Source organism: Petaurus breviceps, unplaced genomic scaffold, assembly GCF_028583685.1.
Source record: "Petaurus breviceps papuanus isolate PSGF00001 unplaced genomic scaffold, PetGlider_PUasm1.0 90760, whole genome shotgun sequence".
Lineage (NCBI taxonomy): Eukaryota > Metazoa > Chordata > Mammalia > Diprotodontia > Petauridae > Petaurus > Petaurus breviceps.
This window is the reverse complement of record NW_027187338.1, coordinates 2,607,763-2,621,345: the sequence shown is the minus strand read 5'-3', so window position 1 is coordinate 2,621,345 and position 13,583 is coordinate 2,607,763. Positions and strand designations below refer to the sequence as shown.

General features: G+C 47.4%; 1 protein-coding gene across 1 annotated transcript in view; it reads right to left on the bottom strand.

Annotated features, from left to right (window-relative positions):
- TFAP2E (transcription factor AP-2 epsilon) overlaps window positions 1-13,583 on the bottom strand; it is a 44,536-nt gene that overhangs the window by 28,454 nt on the left and 2,499 nt on the right. Inside the window, exon 3 of the mRNA XM_069067918.1 lies at window positions 12,401-12,452. Within this exon, the coding sequence (XP_068924019.1) occupies window positions 12,401-12,452 (52 nt within the window). The remainder of the gene's footprint in view (window positions 1-12,400; window positions 12,453-13,583) is intronic.

Genomic DNA, 13,583 nt, shown 5'->3' with positions numbered 1-13,583 from the left:
AAGAAGGAGAAGAAGAGGATGAAGAAGAAGAAAGGAAGGAGGAGAAGAAGAAGGAAGAAGACATTTGCCCTATTCTGTTCCTGGATCACCTTTCCCATTCTCCCTAGTTTGCCAATTCTGTCAGTTTCAATAGAATGATTTTTGTTTTAGAATCCCCGATGCCTAGTTAGACTCTTTAACAAATTCTTCTCAAAATGAATTGAAAACCTCGAGATGTAGTTAGACTGGGCTTGCATTGATAATAATGATGATGATGACAACAACTAGCTAGCATTTATATGGCACTTCAAGGTTTGCAAAGGGCTTTACATGCATTATCTCAATTGATCCTTACTGAAAAGTTGTTGCTATTAGCCCCATTTTGCAGATAAGGAAACTCAGACAGAGGTCAAGTGACTTCTCCTGGGTCACACAGCTAGTAGATGAGGTAGAATTTGAACTCAGATCTTCCTGACTCTAGGCTCTATTGATTACACCTTCTAGCTGTCTTTAAAAACAACAACTAGGTGCTTTATTACTAGATCTCTACTTTTGCACTGACTGATTCTGTTCTGTGCTTTCTATTCTAAAGATTATTACTAGGCAGTTAGGTGGTGCAAGGATAGACAGCTGGATTTGGAGTTAGGGAGACCTTAATTCAAATCTTGCCTTAAATACGACTAGCTGTGTGACCCTAGGCAAGTCATTTACAAACTTTAAAGTCCTATAAATGCTAGAGTTGTTTGGGGTTTTTTTTTTGCTTTCCATGGTACAGAAAACAGAAAAATGAATTGAAAACTCTTGACTTCCCTCTGTTGTTTTTGTTGTCTCATTAATCCTTGGTATCAGATTCTGTTCTTTCCCAATACAGTGAAAAGTCCTTATGATCATTCCCATCTCACAACCAGAAAAAAATGGAGCTCTCATAAAAAGTAAGTCTAGCCTGAGCTCCCACATAGAGTTAGTGTAAAAGCTGGGGTTCAGAATGAGATATCCTGATTCCCAAGGCACCACACTGCCTCAAGCAGTCAGTAATTCTCCCTCACCAGGCAAAAGGGTGCCTTTGGGTTGTTGTGATGTCACCCCGATCCCACAGTCCCTGAAACACTATATCACCTCAATCACTATAGATCCCCCCAACTTATCCTCTCCTTGGAGAGGCATTTCGATTTAATGGATAGAATGCCAGACTGGAAGTAAGGAGACCAGAATTCAAATCCTGTCTCACATATTTACCAACTGTATGATCACAAACAAGACACAAATTCTCAAAATCTCAACTTCCTCATCAGTAAAACTAGCATAATAGCACTTGTATTAGTAACCACAGGACCCTAAAAGACAATAGCTCTAAACAACAGGTATTATGACTGGCAAATTTGTACCTCTTGCTCCTGTAATGCAGTGATTCAGAGCCAATGCCTCCCAGGTGTAGAGCTCCCTCCCCTTCTATCATTTTCTAAATTTTGTCCTCCATACAACTCTTTAGTTCTTTTCCTCCCCTGCCTCCCTTTCCCATTACAACCTATGGAATCCCTGCTCAGTTGTTTTGGATACTTTGCTCTCTATTGTATATCTGGGCAAGCTTTACAGCACTAGTTGCTCATTCTCTCATGTCCTGTGATATACTGGGGATGGGAGGATGAACTGGTTTACACCCTGCTCCCCCCTACCACTATAACTAAGCAATCTCTCTTCCCCTAAGAGCCACTCCATCTATCTATGTCATCTTGCCCAGATCTCTGTTATATAATCAAGCCACCAAGTCATTCTTTTTAAAGATTAGTTTACAACCTTTTAAAAAATGTTTTAGGGGGAGGCTAGGTGGTGCAGTGAATAGAGAACCTGTCCTGGAGTCAGAAGGATCTGGGTTCAAATCCAGGCTCGGATACTTAACACACACACACAAAACCTAGGTTGTGACCTTGGGCAAGTCACTTAACCCCAATTGCCCCTCCAAAAAAAGCAAAAAAAAATGTTTTATTAATGCTCACTTTTAAACCATTATCCCTTCCCAATGACTCTATTCTCTCTTGCAATAAAGAAGTACAGTTAAATCAAATCAGTGCATTGATCATGTTTGAAGATATATGCCTTGTTCCTCATCTGTAGTCCACTACTTTTCTTTGGAAAGGCAGGAGGCATGCCTCACCATCAGTCCTTTCTCACAAGTTTTTCTCTCCAAACTAACCTTTATTCTTTTATACTACCAAAAGTATATGTTGATGAGCACCCTGGTCTCCCAGTTTATTGGCATTCTTACCTTCTATGACCTACAACTCTATTTCAGCCACCCACAGGGATGGTCAATACTTTAGCCCATCATCATCCATAAATGGGCCACCTCATTGATTTTGAACTCAGAAATTCCACTCTTTGATTATAATCTCCTATCCTTCCATCTCTCCTTCTGCTTCACTAATCCTAAACTTATTCCTTATCCTTATTCCTTATTCCTTATCTTCACTACAATCTTAAGAATCTTCATTCTCCTCTGTTCTCTATTCTCCCAGTCCAGCATACCTGCCCTGGTTGCATTTTGGTACTTTCTTTCTACACAGTTGTGACTAACTATACACTGTCCTCCATCTTTGAGTCCTATGTCTCTTTGTCCTCCTTCTGCTTCTGAAGTTCTGAATCACAGCCTGACTCCCACCCTTCTCACACATACGCACACACACACAATCACCACCATCTGTTTTCTCCACTTAAACTGCAGAACTACAACCCAATACTAAAGGAAGTTACACCATTATATTAACTTTATCCATTACAAATTCTTGTTACCTAATCTCAACTAGACCTTTCAAGGCTTCCAGACAAAACTTTTATTTTTTTTAATTGACTGTCTATTCCACTGCCCTCAGTAGCTATTCCAAATCTTCTTTTCTCAAGCCTCCAATGACTACTCACTAATCCTGCCTCTCAATTCACATTCTCCTATTTCACTGAGAAAATAAAGGTCATTGGTTATGACCTTCTTCTTCCTAACTATATGCTTCAACATGTCCCTACTCTTCTTCATTCCTAATAGCTAATAATGGCTAGCATTTATATATCACCTACTGCATACCAGGTTCTGTGCTCACTGCTTTACAAATATTATCTCATTTGAGCCTCAAAACAACCTGGGAGATGGGTAATATTTTCATCCCCATTTTTAAATGAAGAAAGTGAGGCAAACAGAGGTTAAATGATTTGCTCATACAACTAGCAAGTGTCTGAGGCTGAATTTGAACTCAGGTCTTTCTGACTCAAGGTCTAGCACTCTATCCACCACTCTGTTTACCTAACTGCCTTTCTCTAAGGAAGAACTAGCCCTTCTACTAAGGCCAACCTTTTCTCCAACCAGTGGCATCAGTGGCATCCTCTCTAATCTCCTCCATGAGCTTACCCCATTAATTATTCTCTCTCATCTTCATTCTATCAATTTCTAATGACTCCTTGCCTAATGCCCCCAAACATGACCATCTCTCCCTTCTTCCCCATCCTTAGAAACTCTTAATTTGCTCTACTATTTTTTCAAGCTGTCATCTCTCAAGCTAACTCCTCCCTTTCACTACTAAACTAGAAAGAATCATCTACACTCTCTACCTCTACTTCCTTGACTACACGTTAAGTGCTAAATCCAACAACTTTTTCTCAGTCCATAACTTTCTCTCCCTCAGAAGCTTTTGATACTATGGAGCACACATTCTTCCTGGTTATTCTCTCCTCTGACTTCTCTGACTGTTCTCTTCTTATCTCATCCTGGTTGACTGGTTGCTCCTTTTTAGTCTTCTTTACTGGATCTTTCTATTCCCTCATCCCTTCCTGTGGGTGTTCCCTAGAGTTCTGTCCCTGACCCTTCTTCATTCTCTTGGGGTAAGAAGCACAGGTCTGACTATTTCCTCATTTTCCTCCTGGCTGCACTCAGTTTGGAGTTTCTTCTCCACCATTCTTCCAGAAACCTCATCATTGGGAAATCTCATCATCCCTTAAGATCCAATCAGCCTTGATACTCACACCTCATCAGTACCCTCCACCCCTCTAATTGAAGGGTGGTTCCATGCAGAACAGATATTTTCTCATTTCCCACCTAGATACACTAATTTTGGACTTCTTTGACTTCTTCACCATGCCCCATCCCATTTTTCAGCTTCACTGTGGGTGCTTCCCCCATTAGATTGTAAGCTCCTTGAGGGCAGGGACTGTCTTTTGCCTTTTTTTTTGTATCCTTAGCACTTAGCACAGTATCTGGCACTTAGAAGGTACTTAATAATAAATGTTTATTGACTCTATTATTGATTACCACATCACTCCCCTCCTCAATAAACTCTAGTGGTTCCCTATTACCCTAGTACTTATAAGATGCCGGAAAACTGAACCACTTCCACTTGCTTTGTCTTAGGAAGATTCTGAAATTTGCCTGGCAAGATAAGGTACTTTCCTAAGCTGAACCACCACCGAAAAGAGCAAAACTCCAATGGGCTGGCCACGTTATTCAAATGGCAAATGTATATTTCCCTAAAAGACTATTTTACCGAGAACTCATATAAAGCAAGCACTCGCACAAAAGGACAGAAGAATCCATACAAGGACAGTCTCAAGACCCCTCTGAAGAACTTTGGAATCCATTATAGGACATGGGAGACATTGGCACCATCCACTCTGATGTGCCTGCATCAAAGAAGGCGATATGCTCTACAAGCAAATCCGAATTTCAATAACTCAAATACATGTGAAATGTGCACATTTAGGTATCTCCATCCCAAATGTTCATATGGACTATTTGTGCCCGAGTCATGGTACAGCTTCCAAGCTTGTATTGGTCTGACCAGCCATAGTTGAATTCACTCTATGTTGACCTCCACATCTTGATGTCATTTGGTCATCTTTTGAGTACAAAGGATAACAATGAAAGAATTATTATTTCTATCATAAAATAGAAACTCTTCACAACTGACACCTTCTTACCTTTCCAGGTTTATTACACTACTCCCCTTCATGAATATTGTGGTCCAAGTCAAATTGACTTTTCTATTCCTCACATATGACACTCTCTCTCCAGTCTTCAGATACTTGTTCTGGCTGTCTCCCGTGTCTGAAATGTTCTCCCTCACCTCTGACTCTTAGAATCCCTGCTTTGTTCCATGGCTCAACTCTTGAGCAGGGGAATGACAGGGTACCTCAAGAATACCGTTTTAAAAGCTGCATGGAACTTCTACATGAAGCCTTTTCAGATACCCCCAGCTACTAGTGCTTTTTTAATGTCTATTTTGAATCTACTTATATGTGTGTGTTACAAATCTTAAAGTGCTATACAAATACTGTTGTAGTTGTTACATGGATAACTCCAGAATCTAGATATCCTGCTTCCTGTCTCTCCTAGACATCTCCTAGAGATCCTGTAGGGATTTCCTACTCAACTTATCCAAAACAAAATTCATTACCATACCTAAAATTCTTCCCAACTTCCTATTACTATTAAGTCTACCACTAACCTTCAGGTGACAGGTTCAGGAGCTCAGAATTAACCTTGACTTCTTCCTCTTCCTCACCCCCAATATCAAATTATTTGCTGCATCTTATTGATTCTGTCTGCACATCTCAATATGATCTAATATCCTAATTTAGGGGCCTCTCAGACTACTAAAATAGTCTAATGACTAATTTCCTTGCCTCTGGTTTCTCCTTTCTTAATAATAACTAGAACTCATGCTTTAAAATGCTTTACATACAGTCTCATGTAAGCGTCACAATCAATCTGTGAGATGGGTATTATTCACATTTTTCAGATATGAAAACTGAGAGTGAGGTAAAGTAACTTGCCCTATATCTGAGACAAGATTCGAACCCAGGTGTTCTTGGCTCCAAGTAGAGCACTCTCTACTACACCTCTGTCCCTTCACACACCTGTTAAAACAGTCTTCCAGAGGCACCAAGTTAGTCCTCATTCAGCTGCTCCCCATTACTCAAAGGACAAAATACAAACACTTTAGCTTGGTGTTTAAAGTCCTCCACACGCTTTGGTTCCCACCGACCCTTTACGGTACTTCCCAAAGCCAGAGTCACTCGCCACACCCCCCCCCCCCAACCAGAAATTTCCTCCAGGGTAGTCCCTTCGGAGGGCTGAACCACAGTGACAAATCTAGGGAACGACTTAATCTCAGCTCAGCTCCATGAAAAGAAAGACGAAAGTCGGGGCAGGGAGCACGCGGAAAAAGTGACATTTAGGGGCTACTCCCTCCCGTAATACTCACACATACCGTATTCACTGACACACTCACTCCAAAGTAGTCACGCGCGCGCGCACACACACACAGTCACACATTCACACAGTCTCACACATTAACATATATACACTGAGACTCATGGAGTGTTTGAGCTGGAAGAGATTTTAAACTGTTTTTAGTTCAACAACACACATTCACACTCGGCCTATTCACTAACCAACCCCGAAATGTTCGACCCTTCCCCCCATCTCCTGCTCTCTTATGGGTGGGGAAATCCGGGGAGGCGGCAAAGCCCCTAGAGAAAAGGCCTATAGCCTGCTCCACCTGGCCTGGAAGGGGCTCAAGCCCAACGCCTCCCCCCCCCCCCAATTCCCCAGTTTCTCAGCCAGAACCGCTTCCTCCCACCCCTCCTCCACCCCAACCCTTAGGGCTTTCTGCCTGCACGGGACCCCGGTTGAAGTCACTCACCTCTTCCCCCCTCCCTCCCCGCCCCCGCCTGGCCCGCTCAGCCGAAAAGCTACCATGGGGACACTCAAGGTGACAGGACCGACCCAGCACCATAAGACTCAGCCGAAGCACTAGTTGGTGGCTAGGGGATGGGAGTGGGGGCGAGGCTGAGGTCACCGGGCTGCCGTAAATCCCCCAAATCACCTCTCCAGGAAGACGACTCCTCTTCCTCCCACCCCTACTACCTATATACCTCTGACCCTATAGAAAGCCTGGATACTTTTCGGGGAGGCAGCGTGAAGCTATCAGGAACTTAAGCACAAGACCGAGAATCGGGCGACCAGGGTTCAAATTCTGACTCTGCTACTTACTAGAAGAGACTGTGGCGTAGTGAAAAACCGTGGATTTAGGGTCCAAAGACCTAGGCATCCAAGCTCTATCACTTGCTACCATGTGTCTTTGAGCTAGTCTGGACCTCAGTTTCCTCATCTGTAAAACGGTGGGTTTGGGCTCCACAAAGCCTAACGTCCCTTTAGGCTCTAATATTCTGTGACCTCGTGAGCGATTGTGCTATTGTGAACAAGTCATTTAACCTTTCTAAGTCTCAGTTTCCTTATCTGTAAAATGGGGACAATAACAGACGTTTTGTAAACTTTAAAAGCACTTATAGAAATATAAGGCAATACTTTTATGGAGAGGTGTCAAGGATGTGTGTGTACGTGTGTGGGGGTGGATTGGGTAGCTTCGACTGAATCTTGCTGTTTCCACCCTCTACTTTCTTGCCCGGTCCTACTTCCTGCCCCACTCCCTCCCTCTGAGCGAAAAAAAAATTAAAAAAAAAGCACCCAGGAGAGCTCACAGGAGGCCTGAGGAAGAAGGAGCTAGGGCAAGACTCAAAGGAGGTTGGGGCCCAGGGGCCCACCCGGGCTGACGATGAGTGCAGCTGTTAAATTAGTGGAAGCTTGAAGACCTCGAAACCAGAGAGGGAAGGGAAGCTTTGGAGGCTGAGCGCGGGGCAGCGGCAGGAGAGGGTGGGCGGGACCGCGAAAAAGGGGCGCTGGTTTTGTCTTACTACACTAACTTTGACTTGGGGGTAGGGAATAGCTGTCTCCACCTCTCTCGCTCTTCCCCACCCAAAGCTGTTGCACGTTTCTTTCCAGGTGAGAGGAGGCGGTGGCGGCCCTGGGGAGAGGCTGGGATGAGGGAAAGCTCCGAGTGATCTTTTGCCAGGCCCCGGAGGGAATAGGGGGAGCCTCTGCTCTGGACCAGCCGAGCTTGGGGGCGGGGTGGGTGAGTGGCACAGAGTGGAGTAGGAGCCAGGAATGGAAGGCAGTGGAGGCAGCCGGAGCCCGGCACGGGAACCTGGAGAAGGAGCAGAGAAGTGATCTCAGAGCCAGAGTGTAAAGCGGGTGCAGAGGAAGCTGGAGGGATGGGAACGCACAGAAAAACCAGGAGCTGGGACCAGGTGCAGGAAACTGACGGAGCGCATGGGAAAGAGGGCAGGGATGGGAGTCAAGAGCTGGAGCTTAGTGAGGGAGCAAGGAAGAATCCTACGCCTGGAGAGGAGACATCATCCTAGAGAGGGGGCAGGGATGGGAGCCAGAGAAGAGCCAAGTGAGGAGCCCTGGAAGAGAGCAGGAATATGGGAGTCAAGAGCTGGAGCCTATTGAGGGAGAAGGAGCAGGAAGTGGCGCCCAAGCCGGGCTGCAGAGCCTAGTACAGGGGAGAAGGCAGGAATGGGAGACGGAGAAAAACTGGCTTCGGGAACTAGGATCAGGGAGCCTGGGCTCAAGGATGAAGACAGGGAGCGGGAGCCTGGTGCGAAAAGGAAAGCAAGATTGGGAGTCGGGAAAATGCCGAGAGGGAGCCAAGTCAGAGTAGCCCAGGCAGGGAGGCAGGAAAAGTGCTGGCATCGGGCGGGGACTCCAAAAGAGGGAGTCTGCAGAACCGACAGACGCAGGAGCGGGAGCCCCAGGAAGAGACGGGAGCTGGAGTCTGAGTCCGAGGGGGTGGGGGAGGCTGGGAGAAGAGAAGGACTCTCTCTTGGCCTCCAGGGAGGGTTTCATTCATTCCTGGGACAATATAGGATTTAGGAAAGTTTGCTTCCTTCAGTTTTCTCCCGCCCGCATTTCAGCACTCCAGGATCGAGTTCTGGAGACTTTCTGGAAAGGGCCATAACCGTCAACGCTTAGCACATTGCCTGACACATAGTAGGCACTTAGTAAATATTTATTGATTGATCAATGAATAAAGTAAAGGCCTAGATCTGGGTCCTTGCCCATACTCCACCAGTACTTCTCTTCCCCTTCCCACCACTGCCCCCTCCCCAGTACATTCCCCAACCCCGATGATCCCAGCGACACTCCCTGCCGGCCGTCTGTTCCTAACCTGTCACCCACCCTGCCTCCTCGACGATACTTTCAGAGACGCCCCCTTCCTTATGTACTCTCAAAGGAGGCCTCTGAAACCGCAGGAGTCTGAGCCCCGAGGCTGGAGATGAAAGTGGGCAGGTGTGTATGTGTGAGTGTGAAGGTAGTAGAGCCTGTGTGCTAGTGGATTTGGGCGAGTGTCTTTGTAGGTGCTATTTGATGAAGAGGAGGGGAAAGCTTATTTCATGCTTTATAATGCAAAGACATCATACTGTCCTATAGAGAGACTCCAGACTTAAGAGCTTAGAGCTCACATAGCCTTAGAGCTGCTGTCCAACCTTATAAACCACAAAAAGACAGATGAAGAGTTGTCTCAGTCAGGGTCCTTCTACACACAGACCCTAAGACAACCTGACATGGTCACACCCCCAAATCAGCATATATGGACACAATCACTGGTCAGTCACTTACTGACTGTAGTCTCAGAAGATAGGACAAAGAAAGTCCCTGGAGATAAGCACCTAATAGAGAAACATTCTAGAGATGGGCAACCAATATGGAAACATCCAACAGGGACCCAGTTCCAAGTCCCCCAAACAGCCAATGTACTTTTTGGTGCCAGCCAATCACATAGGTTATGGGAAGAATTAAGAGGTCTTCTTTCCTTGTTCCCTACCTTCTCTTCTCTGCCAATTCTCTTACCTTCCCACTTTCTGCCAAGGAAAGGAAGGCCCAGGGTGCAGACTGTGGACTGGGAACAAAGGATTGCACTGGAGCCTCTCTCCAAGGCTGGGGGTAGGATTCTTCCCAGAGATTCTAGGCCAGGAACCCAGTCTTCAGGTGCTAAGTGAGTCTGATAAAAATCTTTTCCCTTCAAACATCTCACAAAGCAGGGACCCCACCCACCAAAGACTTGCCAAGAAGAAGCAATAAATCCTCAAGGGACCCAGGGCCTGGGCCGTGGGCTTTGGCAGAACAGGAAGTTGGTTCTCAAGCCCTCCTTTTAGCTTTGTTCTGCTTTCCTGAATCATGCACATGGGAGTATGGGATGTATGTGTGCATGGTGATGGGGAAGGAGATCATTCCTATACCAGACCTGGAGACCCCATCCTCCTTTCTCTTCCTCTTAAGGAGGGTAGATCATTCCCTCCTAGATAGTCCTGAGGAGAGAGAAGGTGCATTGGCCAGGGCATTTGAGCTCCTCCTAAACTTTCCCCAAATTCCTGGGTCTCCAAAGGACTAGCAGGGAATTTGAGACTTTTCTCAGGAGGCCAAACCCCTGAGCTGATGATTCCTAGCCCTTGGCAAGTGACTGACCAGAAGACAACAGTCATGAGGATGACAATTTTCCCATCAAACAATAACATGCAATGCTTTCTGTCACATTAACACCTTACCAAAGCATTTCTACTTTGTGTAGGATTGTTCCTATTAACAACAGAACAGAAATCTTCCCAAATCCCCTGTTCCCAACCAGGCCCTGTGCCCCTAGGACACTCATTGTTGCTAAGGAAATCTTTCAGGGATCTGGTTTCTTTCCTGTCTTTCCAGTCAGTCAATGAACCCAAAGCTCCCTATCCCCAACTTCCCTTCCCAACCCCCTCTCATCTCCTCAGGGCCTGACTCCTCTCTGGGTCTGACTCTACTTGGTTTCATCCAAACCCAGAATTTTCCACCTCTAGACTGAGCCTGAAAGAGGGGTTGGTCCCATTTCTCACCCGGAACAGATTCAGGTGTATCCCACCCTCCCTCCTATCCCCTTGGCTGAAACTGGGTTTCCCAGAGAGAACAAGTGAAGGGCAAATCCAGCTGGGAATTCACTTGATTTGAAAAACAAATAAGAGTCTAGTCCTCTGGGAGAAAGGGAGGGAGGGAGGAAGAAAGGAAAAGCAATGGCTTCCCTCTTTAACTGTATACCCTCTGCCCAGGCAGGGAAAGGAAAAATATAAGTCTCAGTTCCTCTTACCTCCCTTCCTATTCATTCTACTTTAGGTAAAACGCTCTTCTCCCTAAATCTTATGTTTCTTTCCAGTTTAGTATTTCCTCCTTTTAAAGTGAACTCTTCTCCCCATTATCCTGCTACTTTCCTCCTCTCCCTTCTTCCTAGCATCTCACACTTCCTTCTTCTCCCTGCCACTAGTTCCCTCTATACTCCCCTCCTCTATACCACCTCTCACTTCCCTTTCCTTTCTTCTCCTATGCTTCCACTAACTATGACCACACTTTCCTGCTTTTCTCTTCTCCCCAAGCCATGCTCTTCCGTCACTTCAATCCTCCCTCTTCTTTCTCCTCTATGGTCCCTCCCTCCTTGATCTGGCTTGGGGCACCTCCCCCCCCCCCCCCCCCCCCCCTGCTCTTCCGCTCCCTTCCTAGCCCTCCCCTAGACCCCCCCAGACAGAAACAAAAAGGAGGGTATTTGCCCCCCCCCCCCTGGCTCGGGGGGGCCCCCCCCCCCCCCCCCCCCTTTGCCTCCTTGATCTGCAGCTGCTGTCATAGCCCTACCCTAGACTCTCTCAGACAGAAACATAAAGGAGGTTATTCTACAATCCCCAACAGGCATACAACACTACACACACACACACACACACACACACACACACACCCACACCTCAAATTTAGACAGAATTAAAAAGCTGTTGGTCACTAGGGAGTGGAGAATGACCTCTGCCTCGTGGGGAAGCCCCTGTGGCCCTCTTTTATAACTCAGAAATCTCTGAAATCTGCTGGGAATCCCACCCCCATCCCCTGAGGAAACTGGGAAGTGACTTAACTAGTTCTGCAAATTAATTCCAGAGACAGAAAATCGATGCAGCCCCACCCAGCAACCCCTGGGAGAGTTGAGCAGCCCCCCTGGGGCCCAGCCCTTAGTTTCAGCCACACTTAGGCCAGCACCCTACTTCCAGCACCCAGTGCATGCTGCTCCCCTCCCCCCAATCTTTATAGAGAACCTGGCTGTAATGTTTCTTGCAGAGTTCCTTCTGGCAGGTCTCTCCTTACAGTACCCCTTGGCCCAAGCCTCTAGACCACAGCCCCCCTTTATTGTGTCTTCCCTCCAACCTCATAGTGATCTATTGGAGTTTTAAGTGCCTTGGTACAGGGCCAAGAAGGGGGAGGGGGACATAAGAGGATCAGGGCCTGGAGGCAAGCAGTGTACTAGGGTTGGGGAGCCCGAGGTGAGCAAGCAACCCCGGTGCTGCGAACAAGGGCGTCGATCCATGATTTCAACTCTGAGGGAGGATCCAGCACTAGGCAGAGCACTGGAAAGCTCTGGGGCTTAGAATAGTCCCGGTTACTGCCCCCAAAGGCTGGTCCCAAGTCCCAGCTGACTTAGGGGCTTTCTGCCTATAAGCTAGGTGTCTCCCCTAACCCGGCCTTGGGCTGATTCCCTACCTTTCTTGATCACGGACTGATCGAGGAGGCTCATTCCAGTGTCGTCCACGGCCTGGTGCGGGAGGAAAGAACCCAGGTGGGGAAGGGGCCAAGCCTGGCTGGTCATCTCCCAGCCCCTCCAAAACCCACCCTCAACCCCTATGGGGGCTTGGGTGGAAGAAAACGTACAGGGTCACGAGAGAGGGCCCAGGCTGAGGTGGGGGGGGGGCATATTAAAGTGGAGATAGACGCTGGGAAGTCCCCCAGCCCAATGAATCCGAGAGAATCAATTGGGTGAAGGGCAGGGGATTAACCAGACCCAAAGAACATCTCTCAAAGGAAACCAGGAAGGGCAGCAGCGGCTGGGATTGTGGAACGGGGGAAAGGAGAAAAAGTGTGGGTCAAGGACTAAGGAACAAGTTGAGAGAATGGGACTCGGAGAAGGAAAAGGAAAGGGATTTGAAAAATAGACCAGGCAGAGGGACAGAAAGGAGCTGGAGCGGAGTGGCAGAGAGAGGGGATTCCGAGCCCTGCAGGGAGGAGGTGAGGGTAGTAAAATGACGGGGCAGAGAGGACTGACTAGACAACCCCCGACACAGGGCTGCAGCTGGCTGGGGAGCTGGAAGGGTGAGTGGGATTGTTTGGTTGCAGAGGCAGGGAGGACTGGATTTGTAAGCAGAGGAGGGTCAGGTTGGGCCGGAAAGGTGCCAGATGAGGAATATTTGAAGGGACAGAGTGGAGGAAGAAGGGTCGGTCAATTTTGGTAACCCTCGCCTGAAGGGTTGAGAAGGCAAATAAAGAGAAATATTTAAAACCATGGATGTTGGCGACTGAGATTCTGAGCCCAGATAAAAATTTGTCTGCCGTGGACAGGGAGGATTCGGGTACTGACAAAATGTGGGCATAATTGCGGAGCTGAGCTATCGAGCTTAGGGTGGGTGTCCGGCCCTGACCCCCAGCTGCGTAGTCCGCACGCGATATTCCCTCCAGGGTTAGATTTATTCTGCTGCTACCCGTTCCGGCTGGGCAGCAGCAGGAAGATCATTAACTCAGAGCGGTCTGGGAGCCGAGGCAAGAGGGACGGAGGGAGAGAGGAGAAAGACAGGAGGTTGGGCCGGAAAGGTGCCAGATGAGGAATGGGGGAGGGGCACGGGGGCGGGCGTCTAACCAGCGGGGCACAAATACATCTGACTGCTAACACTAC